Source organism: Eufriesea mexicana, unplaced genomic scaffold (genome assembly GCF_001483705.2).
Source record: "Eufriesea mexicana isolate 0111107269 unplaced genomic scaffold, ASM148370v2 scaffold1791, whole genome shotgun sequence".
Taxonomy (NCBI): domain Eukaryota; kingdom Metazoa; phylum Arthropoda; class Insecta; order Hymenoptera; family Apidae; genus Eufriesea; species Eufriesea mexicana.
Genome location: NW_016909887.1, coordinates 67018 through 87682, shown reverse-complemented (window position 1 = coordinate 87682; position 20665 = coordinate 67018). Strand labels below are relative to the sequence as shown.

At 34.2% G+C, this 20665-nt stretch overlaps 3 protein-coding genes across 8 annotated transcripts in view; 2 read left to right on the top strand and 1 right to left on the bottom strand.

The window, feature by feature from the left end:
• Positions 1–4283, top strand: part of Schip1 (Schwannomin interacting protein 1) — a 42373-nt gene extending 38090 nt beyond the window's left edge. For 2 of the 3 annotated variants that reach the window (XM_017902156.1, XM_017902158.1), the window contains exon 11: positions 752–4283. In XM_017902156.1, coding sequence (XP_017757645.1) covers positions 752–929 — 178 coding nt within the window. In that variant the 3' untranslated portion in view covers positions 930–4283. The remainder of the gene's footprint in view (positions 1–751) is intronic. The other variant, XM_017902159.1, reaches the window with a different exon arrangement.
• A 4605-nt stretch (positions 4284–8888) lies between these two features.
• Positions 8889–17948, bottom strand: ROCK2 (Rho-associated, coiled-coil containing protein kinase 2). Of its 3 annotated transcripts, none has more exons than XM_017902160.1 (12): positions 17624–17948; positions 16348–16673; positions 15962–16122; positions 15538–15876; positions 14329–15462; positions 13922–14222; positions 13071–13486; positions 12340–12981; positions 11852–12262; positions 11561–11777; positions 11056–11278; positions 8889–9594 (listed from the first exon to the last, which is right to left on the bottom strand). In XM_017902160.1, the coding sequence occupies exons 2-12, from the start codon at positions 16526–16528 to the stop codon at positions 9507–9509; spliced, it is 4113 nt and encodes a 1370-aa protein (XP_017757649.1). In that variant the 5' UTR covers positions 16529–16673; positions 17624–17948; the 3' UTR covers positions 8889–9506. The 3 variants fall into 3 exon arrangements, 2 of the variants coding, with proteins under 2 accessions (XP_017757649.1, XP_017757650.1); XR_001890301.1 differs by having other exon boundaries at positions 9540–9594; positions 10974–11278; XM_017902161.1 differs by lacking the exons at positions 8889–9594; positions 11056–11278 and having other exon boundaries at positions 11635–11777; positions 11852–11912; positions 12076–12262.
• A 95-nt stretch (positions 17949–18043) lies between these two features.
• Positions 18044–20402, top strand: LOC108548987 (BTB/POZ domain-containing protein 2). Of its 2 annotated transcripts, XM_017902163.1 has the most exons (6): positions 18044–18168; positions 18543–19521; positions 19593–19727; positions 19854–19885; positions 19959–20123; positions 20215–20402. In XM_017902163.1, the coding sequence occupies exons 2-6, from the start codon at positions 18603–18605 to the stop codon at positions 20374–20376; spliced, it is 1413 nt and encodes a 470-aa protein (XP_017757652.1). In that variant the 5' UTR covers positions 18044–18168; positions 18543–18602; the 3' UTR covers positions 20377–20402. The 2 variants fall into 2 exon arrangements, with proteins under 2 accessions (XP_017757652.1, XP_017757651.1); XM_017902162.1 differs by having other exon boundaries at positions 19593–19885.
• The last annotated feature ends 263 nt before the right edge of the window (positions 20403–20665 follow it).

The window sequence follows — 20665 nt, the reverse complement described above, 5'->3', positions numbered from 1 at the left end:
AAAGAAAAAAAAAAAAAGAAGGAATTGTTAGTTCCGGTATAAAATTTTCGCCACCCCCGAATTTTATTACACAACACCCGGAGTTGCTGAAATAATCGATTCTACGATATTTCACGAAGAATGTATCGATAATCACCCTTACGCGTTACGAATTCTCATAATTCATCCAACGTCGTCTTCTACGTACTTCTCTGCAAGTTCGAAATCTTTTTCGTTCAAACATACGAATATTTTTCAAAAATAGCAACATATTTGGACCGCAATTTGATCAATTGCACCATTCCAACGCGTTAGGTTGCTTTCATTTCCATTAAATTTAATTATCCTCTCCCGTGGTTCTCCTTTTAACCATACCAATCACTCCCGAGTAATCCATTAATTACTAGATAGCCAAACTCGGTTTACAAATTTGTATACAACTCCGTGGATATTTACTTGGTGGATAAATTAGAGAAAAAGAGCAAAAGAATCTTCACCCGGAAATGTCAGCATCGCGATATTATGACACTGAAACGAGTTCCTTTTTACGATGCCGAAATGGGAAGAGCATGAAAGCTAATAAATTAAGGTGCATAACCGCTTATCCCCCGGGGGGTTCCCTTCCACGTCTGGCCGCGCCGCAAATCCGATTCGTCGATTTCATTTCGTCGCAGCTTCCTCTTTAAATGTTCTCCTTTCTTAACAACACTAACGTCTTCCGGGCAAACTATGACAAACGTTATATTTTCCGGCCTGTTGCGCTAATAAACAGCTTCTGCTGCGTTCACATGCACAGAGGTGCCAAGCAGGAGTCGTTGAAGAAGAAGCAGAACGCGAGGGAACAGCAAACCGCTAGCAGAAGTCATCAGCAGGCGAACGCAGGCCAGAACAAGTCCTCGATGAAGCCGAAGCTGACGCACCGTGGTCTAGTCTCGTTGGTAAGAAAATAATGCCTGGCCACGAGACTGCGTGGTCTCGTCGGAAATTAAACGAACAGGGAGCACAGCACCGAGAGGACGCGAGCATGTAGCTTGATTAGGTCTACTCGATTCGATGCCAACCTCGAGGACAACCCTCGTCCGGACGATTCGAGTTGTATTCGGCGAAGAACGCTTCCGGTGTCGATGCTCGGACTCTCTACTACCTCTTCCTCTCGGCAAAGGAACCGGAAAAATTGTTTGGGAAAAATAATGAAACGATATTCCGAAGAAAAACCTTCCGCGAATCTTTCAAGTGCGAATCGACGGTAAAAAAGATACTGATAACCTTCTTTCGTCGACTCGGACGCAGGCTACCGAAGCAGATACAATCGTTTTCGTCCCTCTTCGTGGGGTTCAAAGATACATACATACGTACCGCAGCGAAGGATCTTCTTTCTTCATCCGTTCGGCAAACCGGTTCGACGGCTGAGAAGAAAGCGATCTTTTTCCAAAAGTTTTTACAGCTTCGTCGTTATCAAGAATGGAAAGTAGAGTATATATCTCGTACGTGCGTCCTCTGTTCATAAGTATACGTACAGTTGTGGAAGAACGAGGTAAACCTGAAAAATCGTTAAGTAATTATTAAAACGTTTCGGAGCTAGATGCGTGGTCTCGTTCTGAATCTGGGACCGGCCAAGAATTCGTATGCTCGATTTTAAAATGGAAATCTCACCGATTACGTGCACGTGAACTGTGCGTACGTGTGTGTATTTCTTTCTCGACCTTCCGTAATCGGAGTCTGTAACACGAACTCGAATTAACCCTCTATCACGTATAATCGGAATTTTATTCGCTTAGAAAAAAAGAGACAGTCGAATACATTTTTCTAATTTAGTTCGAAATCTAGATATTTATAATATCTATATATTATAAACGAATCGCTTGGCGCGCCAATGTTATAGTATACGTATGTACGAAAAATTCACCGAGTAAATAGAATAACGTATAAGAAATTGTAGCCGTACGAGTAGATAGGTGTACTTCCTTAAGTCGTACAAAGGGTTATAGAGGGTTAACCGACTCTGACATTCGTGTTTCTCGATTTCCTATTTAAATCGTCCGAAATTTTTTCGGTAATATCTAAATATCGAAGGTTGCCGGTTGAACGTCGATTCTCGCGTGATTCGTCGTACGATAACTGTTGCAACTAAGTTTCACGCGTTTTTTCTATACATATATACACATCTTAGATCATCCTCTTGCTCGAGTATACGATATTCTAATCGATCGACAGTTTCTCCGATAATCTAAGCTAATTATCGCGATTCGTACGAGACCAGCTGATGTTTATGAACAGTGGTGTACGTGTATATAATGCATAGCCGGTCAACAAAGTAGCAACGAGCAACAAGTTCCCTTACTCGTACCCTCATCTTAATCGTCCCGATCGAGACGAATGAGATCGGTTCGTCTTGTTGTCTATGTAGCCCCGGTACTCCTCTCCCCTTCCGCTCTGGTTAAATCTTGCGGCCATGCATGCACGTGTTTCCCGAGTGTATCGCCTTTATATGATAGCGTTGTAAACGGTAGGCAGATCTCTTCTCTATGTTGTAAATAAACGGAACGGGCCAGCAGCAGAGGTTCGGATCGGCGGGTCCGCTGCACGCGTTCCTCCGTCGTCACACAACGGAACTGGTTCTTTGTTCTCCGCAGTCGAGGATGTTTCTCTTACTCTCGACGTCTTCCAACCATCCGACGAATCTTAACGCCAATGACTCCTTTAATCGCCAATCGATTTACACCTGTATCATGGCGTATAGAACGGAAATCGCGATAGGACGTTGACGCGTGTAATTCCTTGAAAGCGACGCGTTCCTTGCGACTATATGATCGATTCGATAGTTGCGCGCCAACATCTGCACGCGTCTCGTTCAAAATTACCGCCATACCGCAGAAAGAGTCAATTGCGGATCCAGAAGTCGCGCGTCCTCTCTCCTAAAACAATAATTTCAATTAATATTACGTCGCATGTCTTATTTCGTTGTATTTCGTAATCATTTTGTTTCTCTTTTCCGTTTTCTTTTTCTTGTAATTTAAAGAAAACATTCGAAAATTTCAAATCGTCAAGGAAATCTATGTACCTTTGCACGTTTTCCTCAGAAAACACTTCTGGATCCGCCTCTGATGAGAATCTACCGATTGTAATGGATGGTAATGGAAGATCGATCGGGCGATTGAATTAAAATTCGAAGAACTGTCGTAAGATCGTCATAATTGTGCACCTTTCGGCGAGTTTATTCTACTCGTGGGAATATCCTTATTTTCAAGCCGTACCGCGTTCACTATGGAATATAGAAAAGCGTGATCGTAAACGCGAAGAACTTTCACACAGCCGATTGATTTATCGGCGTTCGATCCAACCTACGATTCGGTTCTCCTGAATAGGAAACGTAATTAGACACGAAGCATACTTTGGAAACTTATTTCATAAGCAAAATACGAAGCGACGTGCAGCCGAGCGATGTTCATGGCCACAGTCGCACGCGTACTCACGCTCGCCAAGTCGAGAGATTTAAGGTCAACGATGCAATATGCACGAGAGAAAGCGAAAGGAAGACAATTACGAATGCCACGAACGAGGCTTCTTTTTTCTTCCTTTTTTACAATCATATGGGTGTACGATTTACGTCACAATCTCGAAACGTTCAACGCGTTGACTGCTATGGGGGTAACCGGCCGCCACCAGCACTGAGCTCGTCAACGACGCCATAGGGGGTCACGACCTGCGATCAATGCTGGAATTAACGCTGAAACTACCAGAACCAGTGAAAATTCCGATTTCTCATGATTTAACAAAAGTAATGTGAACATTTATGGAGATAGAAACGTAATTATATGTTTACTTATCTTCGTTATGCCGTTTTAATTAACATGATCTTATATGTACTATATGTGAGTACATGCTACAGGTCGGTAGTTGCAGCGTTTATTGAAGTTGTTTAAATTAAGTAAATAATTATATTCGTATGATTTTTCATATTTTTAATATCACGACAACAACGTAAAGTACTAGATGCACCATAAAACGTTCGTACATTTGTATTCCTTTCTTTAATTTTATTTATTTATTTATTTCTAACAAGATATATATAATATACGAATATTATACAATGTGTACATACAAGGTTGAGCCAGCAGTGAACGCGTTAAACCAGGTTTCCATCCATTTTCTTCGACCCACCCGAAACGTTACCTTCCCTCGTCTTTTAGCCATAATTTACTCGCGTTCAAAGGACCGAAAATTGAATTTTCAATCAAAAGCATGCACAAATAGGGGCTGCAAAAGGTACTTGATATCGTTGCAATATCGATACACGCGACGCTCTTTTACGCTCTTTTATCATTTCTTTCTGAATTAGCTTGCGAGACGCGAGCTTCCCAAATAGAAACTGTGCATCGTGCAGAAGAGACGGTTACGATCATTTGTACATACACGCGCACGTAGCGATAATTTTGTAAAAGAACGAGAACTCTGAAGACATTGACGAGCAATATCTAACGCGTACACGATTGTAAATTCGCGAACTCACTTTGAGGATGACCGTACTAATTGTAAGGCGAACGATATATCCGAGATGAAGTCATCCTCCACTCGATCGTCGATTCTATCACAACGATCTTTCATTTTGTACAAACGATACGCAAGATCGATGAATCACTGGTATCCAAAATTGTACGAAATAATGTTAGAGGAAAGTTCGAATCGATCTCAAAGACGTGAATTATATATTTCCATATCCGTCGAACGAACACGATTTTTCGTCGTTGTATTGCGCGTACCAATGAAAATCGATACCTGCTTTCATCGGTGTCTATCTGTTCAATGTCACCAAAGATTACATACGTTCCTTTGTACCGCAATCCGGTACCAACGATCGTCAATGTACCATTAAAATACTCCGTTTATACTTTTAACGATGATCGACCGAATGCATGCTCGTAGTTATTTATTATATTTTACCCGCCTTCTTCGATATTTCTTTAAGGTAATTCGACTTTTATGTATTCAATTGCACGTGAAAAGAATGAATTTCAGATGGAACAGTTTTTGCTCTCTGTCCTTTGTAAACTTGTTAATATCGAACCGCACACGACGAAAGAGAACGAAGAACGCGTCACATATCTCTTAAGTATCGATAACGAGGAAAGGAAAAAGAGAAAAGGAAAAAAAAGAAAGAAACGATGATCGAACAGACGAAAGGAAACGATTAGTCGACGAACTAGCCATAAAAGTGTATTCGATTAGGAACGAAGGACTGACTATACCGAGTTTAGGATGGAAAACTCCGTTGTCGACCGCCCGTTAAAAACAACTTTAGAATTAGCGAAAGCGTAATCAAAAGTATGTTAATCGTGTACTTGAAACGGATTACCCGAGTTTCGCATAAAACTGTTCACGTACTGATTTACATGTATTCATACGTTAAGGAATTACCAGGTACAGTAGTAAGTTTATTAAAAAGAACACAGAACTGTGTACTATGTATCGAATTTCGAGATCCCCTGATTTCGTATTTACGTTACCCTTGCGTGAATTACTTAACAAAGATACGAAGAATTATTATAAGTGAACAAGTAAATGACAAATAAACGACAGAACGTTTGATCTTCGAGAAATAAAGCGATAATTATTCATCCCTTCAAAACAGACCAGGAACGAAATGAAAATTTCGAATGACATTTCTTCCTTCTGCGAAAGAAACTATCTAACAACATCGAAGAAAGAGGAAACCACGTTTCTTTTTCAAATTGAGAATTATTATTACCAGACTTTCACAAATAATTTTTATTTCAGAATTTTTGAATAATTTAAAATCGCGTTTCGAGCAATTTATACATATTCCGGGGCTTATATTTGATTCAAACTGTCGTAATACTTTCCTCGATCACGTCACGACTACTTACGAGTAAAGAAACGAGGTGATTAGATCGTGGATCTCGAGGAATAATTAAAAGGTCGTCGACACGTATTCGCCGGGTAAAGAGGACCCTTTCATTAATTCGTGACATCACCTCGCCTCGTCGACTCATTGTAAACAAACATAGACCACTAATTAACCATCGATCGTATTCTAATTAAAGAACGAGTATCTTTGGAAACTCTGGAGAGAATGATCAACAAAATTCAACACGAAGATGTACAACGAGCAAGAATTATATTCGTTAATCGTAAAAATGACACGAAACGAATATCGTTTAACGTAAATTATAGTTAAAATTAGCTCGTTAAAAAGCGAACATTGGAGAAATATTTTTCTAAATTTATCAGGGAAAATAGGCGATCTCGCGGTAACTCGACATACTTAACTGGTCGGCCATTTGCATAGAAAAAAAGGAAGAAGCGTAGATTGGATTGTAAAATGTTTTATCTCAGAACTTTGATTACAGGCAAAATTAAATCGTGTAATAGCTTCGACGTATAGGAAAATGTAAATCGTACGAAATATCCTTTTGTACTACATAAATCGATTATATAAAACGAGAAAAACCCAAAGGGAAGAAGAGAATATGAAATACGGGGTAAAAATTTCACATAAATCTTGGTGTTCGCTGTTTGCGTATATAGACAGAGGAGGAAGAAAAGAAGAAAAAGATATAAAAGAGAAATGGCAATCAAATGTCGCTTATTTCGGGGTGCGCCAGCTCTTCTTTACCGTCGATAACTATAAATTACTACGATTGAATAAAATTATCAGTCGAGACACCAAAGAAAGAACAGATCGTTGAACAGAAGAGATCAAATTCGTCTTAGGATCTAGTCTATCCGACGATGAGATCAAATTCATCTTTCGGCGATGGTGGAGAACGTTTACATAGACTCGCGTGTTATCTACAAAATACTTTAATCGTAATATTAATTAATAATATACAGATTGTAAATAACTAAACAATAATAAAATATGCTGTAACAAGTTCTTTCGCTTCTTCTTGCATCTCTGTCTGTTTGTCTCTATCTCTCTCACTTTCTCTCTCTCCCTCTCCCACGCATACACGCACACACGCATACACACTGACACACTAATTTGCAACTCGCATCGTCGAAAGTTCCTTTCCAGTTGACCGTAAAAATAGAAAAAGAAAAAGCCCAACGGAGAGCCGGAGCAGGGAAAAAGGCACGGGGTTGTTAATAAAGAAAAGAAAAAGTAGCATTCCTATTTTGATGAACATTTCCGTTATATCTAGCCTTTTCACAGCTTATTAATAAATCAATGAACGATGTCGCGTATGTATTCAGTTTCCTGTAGCTCCTGAAAACTCGGAAACCAAAGGACAACGGAGAAAAGAGGATGAAAAGGAGAGGAATGGAATAAGAAAGAGGACAGGGGCGGGAGCACCATTTGAAAAAACGTCTCACACGGAAATACGTAGCAACCTACCAAAAGAGATGGGTCGAGTTAACGAATCATGTGTAAAACAACCAATGGAAAACTTCATTTTCCGCTCGTTCCACACAACGTGACACCGAACACGCACACAAGCACGCACACTCACGCACGCACACACACACATACACGCGCGTCGCTGAGATACATAATAGAAAGAACACAAGCAGCGACGATAATTTTTTAGTAATAATAATACGTTGTTTCGATAACTCGTAACATGGTTTTCTTATCCTTTTTCCTTTACCTTGCGTTGCCCCTTCTCTTCTCTTCTCTTCTTTTTTCTCTCTCTCTCTCTCTCTCTCTCTCTCTCTCTCTCTCTCTCTCTCTCTCGCCTCTTCTTTCGTGCGAATTTTCTCTCACTCGGCAGCAACATTTTCCATATTGTTCGTAAGCCTCTCTCTCGATTACACGCGCGATTCTCTGCCCTTTTTCAATCTTTCGTTTTCGTTTATCTTCCCAGCAATTTATAGCGTAAATATCGTACATCGTATTAAAAATTCTTATATTACAGCTTTAAATATCGTATCCTCTACTATACAATGAAGCTCGTTCGTGGTAGCTATTTCTTAGTATTTCACCATTGTGCTCGTTCTAGAATCGGACTCCCTTTTACTCTCCGTCTCGTGATTCCGTTCTGCCTTCTTCTTTCTGTTTTCCTGTTGCTTGGTGGCAATACACGTTCGTAATTTAACAAATACATGGCAGCAGGAACGAAGATTCACAAAATGTACAAAGCGCCTGGTGAATCTTTGAACATCTTAAAATATGAATTAAAGGTTTGAACCGCGAGAATTTTACATGAACAGATATAAAACTAAAAAAAAAAGAACGTAAGGGGGAGACAGCAATATCTGGCGGCAGATTCGAAGAAGTGAAAAATATTTTCGTACAATGCACGGTTAATTTGAAAACCTAAGATATTCCAAATCTATCATGGTGTATTCACAGTTCGAATAATGTATTTTCCACTGGTAATTCCTCAATAAAATACTATCAATGTTCAACGTTCCACATTATTTATCGACGCATTTTCGAACGATTCGATTTAATGTAATAACACGTTTCTCATGCTAAAAAAAAGAAACTTTGGCAGCGTCTTTTTACGCACGAATCAATCAGCTCCTTCTTTTCTTCTTAATGTAATAATCATTAAATATCGATATACTTTAATCTCGAAACGTATAAAAATAATAATACTATCGATCTGGCGTAGTAAATACACAATATTACCAAGTCCTCAAAGCGCGAATTAAAATAATCGCCAAGGAACGGAGCAAACTACATGTATAAATATCGCACAAACAACGATTTCTCGTCGTGAAAGCGTCATGACGTCTACCTTCTGTTCGAGATGTCATCGTGAAAGTCAATGAACAAACCGCTTGATCGATTGAAAAAATAGTTCTTACGATTGTAATTTATGTACAGAGAAATCATTTTCAAATGTAAGCGTTTATGAAAAAAAAAAATAAATCACCATAAAAACTCGATTCATTAGTTCGTACGAAAAACATTTATAAAACAACGTGCGATGATGGTTTCTTGGAAATATTACGCAAATCATTTATATCAAATATGATAGCAAATATGATGTTGCAGTCTGATAAATTCGAGGAACACGGCTCATGTTTTCGAATTTTTTTGATCACTATACTCATTTATATAAACACTATTAGTATAATTTTGTAAATAACAGCTACACACTTCTGTTTATTAATCGCCTCGTTTTCCTATCCTGGAAACTTTCATCGCATGACATTTACTAATGCGCCTTATTTCTTCAACATTCTTTCGATCAATCGAGTTCCATCATCGTCAGAATATATCAAAGGCACGTGTGATTCGTTTAACAAACATGTGCCTACAAATAACGATCAATACAAGTAAAAGTATCAACGAATGATTCCGTCGAATGTCCTCGTACTCGTTAAAAAGTTGGTAATAACATGTTTCTGTATATTCGGATCGGATGGTTTTAAGACACATGAACTCCGGATATATTCCAGATGATACAGAGCCTTGGAAACTATTTTTGCATATTTAGATCCCATTGCAAATCATTTATCTAAGCAACTGATCGAATTTATATGCTTAAATTGATCGATTAGGAAGGACGTCGGAGCAACGAATTCCAATCGAGTATTATCAGTACTAGCTAAGGTCACTTGCCCATGCTGGCATTTGCTGGCAGAGTCGCGGATCGTTGTTGCACTGACAAATATGGCTTCAAGGTGGATCTCGTAGACTCTCTGAAATGTATAAATCGTTATCGATGAAATTTAATTTTCGCAGAATCATTAAAACTGATTTTACCAAGAAACATCACGAATATGGACTAATACAAAAGGGAAAAAAAGGAAAAAAAAAATAAATAAATAAATAAGCTCCAAAAGCAAAATAGCAATTTTTGTTTGTAAAGATAGTAGGAATAGATATCAAAGCCCCAATTCAATAAGAAAAAGCATCGTAATTTATTGTAATTTTGTTTATCCATATCTGGAATTACAGAGTTCATTTTTAAAATGTTTAAACCTTTTATTTGAAATCGATTTGTAACATATTTTTTCTCTAATCTTTAAATAATAAACTATTATATAATCATTTTTAATTAATCACATTAAATGATTTATTATTAAAAATAAACTCTGTACATGTAAATTATTTCACTGCTATGGAATCTAATATTTGCCGTGCGGAATGTAAAATATATTTTATCATTCTACATGTTATGTTTCTTAATTATTAACATGCAATTCTTGAAAAGAAAAAAGCTATAATAAGAGTTCTTTTATTATAACATAAAAGTGATTACTAACTGCAAAAGCAACAGATTCAATTGCTAAAAATCTCGAACGATTAATCGATTACAGGTTACAACTGTATATTTGTTATAATATCGCAAATACTGTTAAAAAGAAAATATAAACAAAATTATAATGAGTACGTGAATAAAATATATTTTCATTTTAATTCGTAATATTTTTGAATTGGTTTTGATGCTTCATTATTCTCACCAATTATATTATAATTTTCGCTAATGTTAAACAAATTTAAAATAAGATAACACGACGTATTTACTTATTGAAAATTTTGTTTGTTATTTTAAACTTGCAACAAAATTATTAGAAAAGAATTAACAAATGTTCACTTCTGATGAAAAAATATGCTAATATTTAAGCGCATGCAAATAACAATTGAATTGAATCAACCAATAATGCTCAATTTTAGCTTTGAACAAAATTAAACAAAAATCAACATCCGCTATAACAAAAGTCAGAAAACGCTAATAATTATATTAAATGAGTCTATTCAACTATATTTGTATATAATTTTGATATACTGAATAGAGCAATTATGTCGATTCTTGAAATTCTCAAAATTTCAAATGAAAATGATTACGCACACACTTGATAAGCTTACCTAAAATGTCATCGTAATAGGTTCTCAAATTTTTAAAAATTATATATATATATATAATAATATATATATATTATATATATATAATCGGAATGCACTTACAGAACGTTATCAATGGTGACCTTTTTTTTTTGTATTTTCACATTTGTTGAGAAACAGAGCGATTCTGTGTAAAGTTATGGGAGTGCAAGAGAAATCAAACGACTCTAACCTCGCTACACCCAATCATGCGATGCCACAATACAAGAGAACTACTTAGTCTCCGGTTACGTTGAGTCGCACAGCTACGCTACCTTGGCGAGACACGCTGCCCTGTGCCATCGACGTGCGAGTTCGCCTTATAACCACATTTTTGTACACGCCTAGACAATCTTGCGACCCAATACTTCTGCTCATCAGGACTACCAGCCAGAATTAATAGTTCGCGAGCGCTGTTTGGATCATAATGTAATTTACACGGTGCTATGGCATCCTCCTTTTTGTCCAAATGTTCCTTATGCACTTTTATACGACATCCTGTACAAAACCACGACAATTTAATGTTATTTGAAATATTTCATTTTAATAAACTAGATTTTCAATATTTAAAAGCTTCTGGAAAATTGACTAAATTTAAAAAAAAAATGATACGTCACATCATCATAATTTTAAAGACAAAACAGTTTCAAGAATATCTTAAAAATATTTAGGAGCTATATCAAACTACAATTTAAAATTTTGATATGAAATGTTCAAAGATAAGAAATATAACAAATGATACATAAAAATTTATTGAGAAAATTAAGTATTCGTACTTACTTCGACACTCAAGTGCTGGCGGTGGTCGAAACATGTGCCACAACTGTTTCGAGCATACCTCACAAGTAGTCGGCATGTGGTACGATATTGATACAAATTCGTGACCTTTTAATGACTGCGTGCCTGGTTTGTCCGTAAGTTGTGGTAATTCTACACCGGGAAGTGTATTTCCTTCATCACCAGGACGCCTTGCTTCGCCTTCACCAGCATACAATAACTATAAATGAAAAAAAGAGGATACAACTAAGTATATATATTATCCAATAAAGAATTATTAAACATATTATTCACCTGAAAAATTCTCGGAATATCTTTGGCATCGGCTCGGATGACATCACCCTGAGTAACAGATCTAACGTGGAAGACTTTATTTAAATCCAATATCAAAACTGGATCGGCATTTAGTTTATCATTCTCGCTATTGTAAAATATTATCTTCTTTGAAGAAACAACAACGTATTGTTTTTTCCATCCGTGCCTTTTAATGTTCTGTTTATTTGGCACGTTTAACCAACCTTCCAATCGCATGGTTCCATGTTCCGACAAAACAGAATCTTCCCCGTCATTTTCTACGGACGAAACGCTAGCGGTTTCTGAATTAAGCGAAGCGATCTTCATTTGTAATGTTTCTATTTCGGAATCTTTAGAATCAAGTTCCATTTGCAACCTCAATTTCGTTTGATTTTCCTCCACCAATTGTGCCTATAAAAATGTAATGGCATTAAAAATAGCAAAAACAAATATTTAAAAAAATGGACAATATTTAATGTTTTATTTACTTGTAAATCTTGTAAATCTTTTTGCCACTTAGCTGCCAACTGTCCATATTTTTCTCTTTCCTGAGTAAGCTCCTGTTGTAAACGCCTGCAATCTTTTTCCTTTTTCCTTAAATCTGCAGCAGAAGCTTTGTTCTTAGATTTACCACTTGAAGATAAATCTTTTCTATTCATAATCTCTGCCAACTTATTAACTGCCTGTTGTTTTAATAGTTGCTCGGTTTTCAGTTTACTGCTGAGTTTATCTATCTCTTCTGCATTGGATTGTGCTTTAGAAAGTTGATCTTGCAATTCTTTAAGCCGTTTACTTAAATCTTCCTTTTCTTTAAGATATTGATCTACATTTTTCTTAAGTTCACCTTCACTATCCTTAAGCCGATTTATAATTTGTTCTTTTGCATTTAATTCTTGGTGATGTTTAGCTACTCCATCTTTATATTCTAATTCCTTCATTGTTCGTTCCTTTTCAAGGTCTGCCACAGTTTCTTCAGCTATTGACCTTGCCAAAGCTTCACTATCTCCTCTCGCTAGAGATAACTGTAACTGATGTACCAAAGACCTGCGTTCTTCTTCTAACTCTTGTTGTAATCGTATTTTCTCATCAAGTTCTTCCCGAAGTTCTTGCGTCTGTGTTTTATAAAGTGTCTGAAAATAATAAGTTAAAGTGTATAACAAATATATCAATGGAAAGTACTAACATTCCTAATAATAGTTTGTATAAAATGTGGCTTTACCGAAAAATAAGCTTCTGCTTCCAATTGTTCTTGTAGCTCCTTAGTTTGCAATTGATCCACATTTCTTTGAGTTTTCAAGTGATGTAATTCTTCCTCTATCTGCCGTTTTGCTTCCCTTAGCTGAGCAACTTCACCAACTAACTGTTGTTCTCTGGCGCGTAATCGTCCTGCTTCAGATGACTGCTGTGCCAAGTCAGTCTGCAGAACGTTTCTTTTCTGCTGTTCTTGTTCAACCTGACCCTGTAGCACTTTTACCTTTTCCACCTCTTGCCTGTGCTCACCCTCCAGTTTCTGTAATCGCTGTTGTATTTGCCGATAATCCACAGATAGCATAGAAGTTTGTCTTTCTTTTTCTTGTGCAAGCAATTCAGCACGTTGCCTTCCACTTTTCTCTTCATTTAATTTTGCTTGTAATGCTGTTGATATTACATTAATATATAAATATAACTAATAATAAATTGATGAATTTAAATAAGAATGTACATCCGTAAATAGAAATACCATCGAATGCTCGCATTCCGAAATGTATAAAATTGCAATTATTAATAGAATAGATTAAAAAACATAAAATAGAATATTAATTATGTATAAATATAATTATAGAGTAAATACTTACACGAATGCAATGCAACTTTCAAAACCAAAATTTTTACAACATGCATGATATTAATTAGTTAATCATATTTAAATTTAGTATAATATATAATATATCTTGTATCGATACAAAAATAATCAAAATATTTACAATAGATTAAGATAATTATTAACCTTGCCATATATGTAAAAATAAAGGTAGGAAGCTTTAAAACAATAATATCGCAATTACTGAACGTAAAAGTGAATAAAATTACCTTTAACAACTTCCAAATTAGCTTCTTCTTTGGATAATATGCGTGAACGTTCCGTTTCTTGATGAGCAACTACTTCTTGATTATACCTAGCTTGTGCAGCTTTTAGTTCAAGAGTTAAACTTGCAGCTTCTTTCTCCAATGCTGAAATTTTTTCAGTTAATTGTCTATTATCCATTATTGCTTTCTCCTCTTTCTCACGACTATGTTCGAGTTCAAGATGAAGAGCAGAGAGACGGCTTTCTAATTCGACAGTTAATGATGACGCTTGTGATCGAGAACTACGCTCTTTCGACAATTGCCCCTACGAAATTAAAAGTAAAAGTAAAAAGGTAATTTTGTCATTGAAGCCAAATATCTTCAACATTTTCTTTTTCATTTTTCTTTTTTTTTTAATATAAAGTACTTACTTGTAATGTAGCCACTTCCTGCTGTAAATTATCTCGTTGTGCTTGTAACTGTGCTCTCGCCACTTGTAACTCATTTGCCATTTGTTCTGCAGCTTGACGAGCGACAGTAATTTCCGTTGCTTGTTTTCGTAATCTTGTTACCGTTTCTGTTTCTCTTTCCAATTTTGATTGCATTTCTTTAATTTGTTTTTCTAAAGTAGTTACACGTTCAGAAGTTTGTTGTGAATTACTTACATCCCTTGCTCTTTTAGTCTGCTCCTCGTCAAACTTTTTTTTCAATTCACCAAATAATGATTCTGCTTTTCTACGTGATTCAGTTTCATGCTCTACTCTACGTTGTGCTTCTTTATAATTATGTCTCAATAAAGTCAATTCTTTATCGGCTCTCCCTATCTCTTCACGTAACTCAGTTTCCCGACGTGTCATAGCTTCTAACTGTGTTGTTAAAGCTTTTTGCCTTGATTCTAAAGATTCTACTTGTCGTTTTTCTTTATCCAATAAATTTTCTAGTTGAGAAATTTTAATATCATCACTTGTACCATTATTGATATGGTTTTCTAGTCCATCTACAGATTCTTTGCCATTAGAAGCCATTAATTGATAATCTCCTGAATATGTAAAACCAATAAAAGGTAAATGATTTCCAGAAAATGCTTTTGGTACTGGAAAACTTTCTTCTGGTCCATCTTCTTTATCAACATCCTCGAAATTGCTGGTATCGTCATCGCCGGAAAGTTCTGGTACGACCGGAGGCACACATTCTCGTAAATTTTCAAATGTCCATTGATCATTTTTAAAGAAAGGATGATTTTTTATTTCTTCCACACCATTTCTTCCGAGGCGTTTAGTTCTATCCGTAAGAAAACCACATATCAAATTCTTGGCAGAATGGGAAATATCAACTTCTTGTGGAAAATGTAATGAGTTTCTATGATCCATAATTTTTGAATACGTTCCAACCAATGAATCCGCATAAAATGGAGTATCACCTACAAGCATCTCATACAAAAATACACCAACTGACCACCAGTCACACTCTCTTCCATATACACCTTCACCACCCTGAGATTGAAGTACCTCAGGTGATATATAATCAGGTGTACCTACTGCAGTATCTGATCGAACAAGACCATCCTGAAAAAAAAATACACATAATGATTATTTTTACATAAATATGCTAAAAAATACTACAAAGAATATAATACACACAGCATCCATCCTCATACAAGTACCAAAATCTGCAAGTTTTAAGTGACCATACTTATCAAGTAACATATTATCTGGTTTTACATCTCTATGAACAAATCCCATAAGATGTATTGCATCTAATGCAAGCACCACCTCTGCACAATAAAATTTTGCCCATTTTTCTGGCACATCGTAATTTGACATTAAGTTTACTAAATCACCACCTGGCATGTAATCCATCACCATGTAAAGATATTTTTGGTCTTGAAATGCAAAATGAAGCTGAACTATCCATTGAGAATTAGCATGTGCCATTATATCACGTTCTTCCCAAAAAAAAGCTGAATCTGAACGTTTGATCTGAACATTTGATAAAATGTATATAAATGACATGTGTCATATTTTATATATTTTTCATTTATAATATAAGTTTTATATATTTTACCATTTCAAATTTACTGAGTAATTTCATAGCATATACTTTTTGTGTAGATTTATGTCGTACTAATTGTACTTCCCCAAATGCCCCACGACCTATCATTTTTATTAAAGTGAAGTCATCTGTACGCATTCGCATTTTACAAATATCTTGAGCCACTGAGTCATCTAAAAATATAAATAGTTTCTGTTAAATTTCTCTCACAACAACAAGGATATCAAGATATACATCAAGATATTTTATTTGTTACATAACATCTGTTAAAAAATTTTAGGAAAATGAAATTTTTAATTAAAATGTATTTTTTGTAATAAAATAATTAAATATTCTTTATTTTGTACCTAAGTGATGTACTATTCAAAAAAAACAATGAAAAAGATTTAAGTACTTACATCTATTCATATATACTTCTATATTTTTCATACGTTTTACACTGGGATGATCACAATCAGCCACCAGGGCTTGGACTGTATCCAATAAGCAATCAATATTTGTAATGCTTCTTGGATCTTTTATACGTTCCTCCAGCACCCTCAGGCGCCTGCGCCTGTCCTCATCTCGTACTACATCCATTTCTTCTATTAGAAGCTAGGAATAATTTCCTTCAAAAATGTAATATTCTTTTTGATGCATCAAAAACAATGCAAAATAAAAGGCTACATGTAATATGAGCACGATTTATGCACTGTTGCAATACTGGATGGGCAGTCCATATTTCCTGAAATAATAAAACAATACTGGAATATCTTTTTTATAAAAATACCTAGATACATAGATATAAAATATATAAATTAATATATCATTTTTTTCATTATAGTACTACACAAACATTTAAATAAACTATAAGTCACTACTTTACACCATAATGAAATAATCAAAACTAATTAAAAAAAAATTAAACTCATACATATTATATGTATTATACACATATTTCTATACAATATAAATATCAATAAGGTAAAAATAATTTCCAAAATGACTTAGTATCCAATTTATACATTATATTTATATTAGTTTATACATTCAAATAATGAGATCACTTACAACACTATAAAACTAAACAAATGAGTCTTGTATTAAAATAACACAAAGTGAAAGTTTAAAAGAATTATCACTTTCGTGTGCATCTTCTACTAACAAAAGAAATAAAATAAATAACATATAATGTTATTTAAAATGTATTAAAATTTATGGAAATATACTACAGGATGCAATATATGATGACTCAACATGATGTATGTGCAAAGAAAGATCATAAAGAAATAGTGATTACTGAATAATTCAACAAAAATAAATATCTAATTATTTGGAGAAACAGAATTTGGAAATCAACATTTATTTAAATATTTTGGATGTTAAATTCATCATTAACAAACAAACAAAATTTTACCAGTTCATCTTGTCGCTTTTACGAAAAAATTTGTATAATAAAAATACAAATTGTAAAACATCATTAAATAAAGACAAATTTATTATTCATATTTTAATGTTTCAATAAAAAATAAGAAATTCACGAAATGACAAATCGAATAAGTCTGTCAGGAAGCTTGTAGAGCTAAGGTGGATCCCATGCAGGTACTTCTGAATCCGTCATAAAAGATTTTTTAAATATTCCATACTTTTCATCGTCAAATAATTAATGTCAGAAGAAAATTCATTCTAACGTACCTAATATCACGAATACCGTGTCCAGTACTCCGTCTAATTGAATAAAAATACTATAAAATACATTATTTTTCTACGTAAATTGATCGCGATTGCACACAGCTGAGCCGTGTATGCGCCATTGGAAAAATTCACAACGGTCATCAAAGCCAATGAAAACTCGTGGAAAACTTAAAATGATTTAATTTGTTTTCCGATTCATGTAAAATGGAGAATTCTCAATCTTTATTCGGATAATCTGGCAACTATTCCAGATGCGAACTCTCATATTATTTAATTTGAAAATATAGTAACATCTTCGATGAAATTTTTGGTTATTTGCACTACACTCGACACCGTTTAAATGTTTATTGTTTCGAAGTTGACAACATAAAGATCACTCTTTCTTCGTACATATATATTTATTTGAATCAAATAAAGCTTACAAAGTTTCGTATATTACCGAAAACTACGTTGAACGTCGTTGAGACGGAGCATCAACGACTTCGGAAAAACGATATAATGGATTGCAAGCATAACCAAGATGGCGTAGTATTCGGACGCACTAAGTGAGTTACGGGTTTTTGCATTTATACTATTTGGTTATGAGTTAAAATTTCTTCAGTTAATTGAAAGTTGTTTTTAGAATTGTAATTTAGAGCAATCTAATTATTCAATCTAAATCTATATGGTAAATTGCATAGTTCTGTAACATGAGAAAAATTGTTAGTTTCCCTGCGCGTATTTTGATGTCTATTGAAGTGTTTTACAGATTTTTTTTACCACCGTTTGTCATATTTTGTATTTATAGTGATAATGCGTCAGATTTTACAGTGATTAATATGTCAGAGTATTGCATTTACAATATTTAGATTTTTTCTTGTAACCTACTCTTTTCTCTTTCTATTGTATTTATTATTTATTGTTGTATTTATTATTGCAGTTTTAATCAATAAATGATACTGTGAGTCGCATTTATTTCCATACTCTGAATTTTGTAAAGATGGATTTGCCTTGTGATTGGCAATTTAATCAACATAATGTTTTACACCGAACTCAATATTTATTAGAAACAGGACTATGGTCTGACTGTAATTTTATAGTTGGACTAGAACCTAATCAACAAATATTAAAGGGACATAAATTATTTTTGGCAATGGCCAGTCCTGTTTTTCAAGCTATGTTTTTTGGAAATATGTCAGAAAAATGTGACATGATACCTATTCGAGATGTTGATCCAGAAGCCTTTAAGACTCTTTTGAAATTCATATATACAGATCAATTTAATGTTCATTGTTTTGAACTAATCTATGAATTATGTTATTGTGCCAAGAAATATATGCTTCCCTCTCTGGTAGACAAATGTATAAACTCTTTATATTCTGTGTCTACAAAAGAGGTTTGTAGAACATATGAATTTGCTAAATTCTTTGAAGAGTCTGCACTGATGTGCAATTGTCTTAATATTATTTGTACAAGGACAAATGAAGTTTTAGAAGAACCTTCTTGGAAAGATGTACAATTAGACACAGTATTAACAGTGTTAGATCAAGAAGAATTACATATAAGCTCTGAACTAGAATTATTTAATGCACTGGAATCTTGGGCAAAAGCTGAATGCATAAGAAAATATCTAGATCCTAATAATGGGAAATGTTTAAAGTCAGTAATTGGTAATGCATTATCAAAAATTAGATTTTTAAGTTTAGATGCTAAGTCACTAGCACATGGACCAGGAATATCATTATTGCTTACTCAAGATGAAATCTTTTCGTTACTGATGAATAATCTAGGTAGTGGACATAAAATACCTGAAGGATTTACAATTATTAAACAAAATAGAGGTACAAGGTGTAAAACATCAGTAATGGACCATCATAAAGCTAGTCCATCCATTTTCTCACATCAATATGGACAGTTGGGTAATTTTAAATGTTCTATACTTTTTATAAGATTCATTTTCTATATTTTTTATGAGATTTTATTCAAGCAGTGTCCTATCCACCGCCGTCAACAGAATCTGATAAGAGAAAGATACTAGTTACACCATCATCATCAATTCCAAGCCAAGGTCTAAAGAAAGCTAAATATTTCTATACAGAGGAACCATCCTGTATTGCAATTGAAGGTGGTATACGTGAGGGATCAAAATATTATTGTTTAAGACCTGTATGTCGTATAGATGAATGTTTTAATAATAATATACTAGACTGTTCTGTGACCTTTAAAGTAGACAAAAATATTTCTATATTAGGTGTCCAAGTACCTTCACAAGTGATGAAAGAAGTAAGTAAAATATTGAATATAAATACTATGTTTATTTATTACATTAATTATTGCAATACTATTTTTGTTATAGGATGTTAAGCACCTTGTTATTCCTTCATATACTGAACTTTTATATGCCCATCTACTTGATTGGGATGGTACTCGATTAACATACACACATTTTTCAACAAAAGTAGATACTGATACACTTGTAGAAATTATATTTAATCGATCTATTTGTATTCAAAAGAATAAGGTATACATGTATCCAATTAGTTATCTTAACCATTATAAAAATGGAAATCTTTATATATTATTGAAAATTATTTGTATTTTCTTAACTACAGGTTTATCGAATTGAGGTAGTTTTTAATAAATCTGGGTGGTACCCAACAGGATATTGTTCCCAAACTATGACCTGTGATTCTGTACTCTTCTCATTTGGTATTGAGAGTAATTCAGTTGATATACAAGATGGCCTCATCCGATCTATAATTTTTAATAAGTAATACCAATAATAAAATAGGCTTCTGTAAAAATGAAAGTTTGAATTTTACATTTTATATGTTTTTGTTTATTACTTTAAAGATAAGTTTAATGTACCAAGTTATTATTTTTAAAAAGTGTAATGTTCGTTATAAAAAAATAATTGAAATCTAAATATGAAAACATGATTATACTAATAATATGTAAAATGTTATTTATTTGTTTCTGTTACACTTTATTTAATTTTATACATATAACTGTATAATTACAAAAATTTATATAAAAAATTTATTTATATCTATTTATTTCATC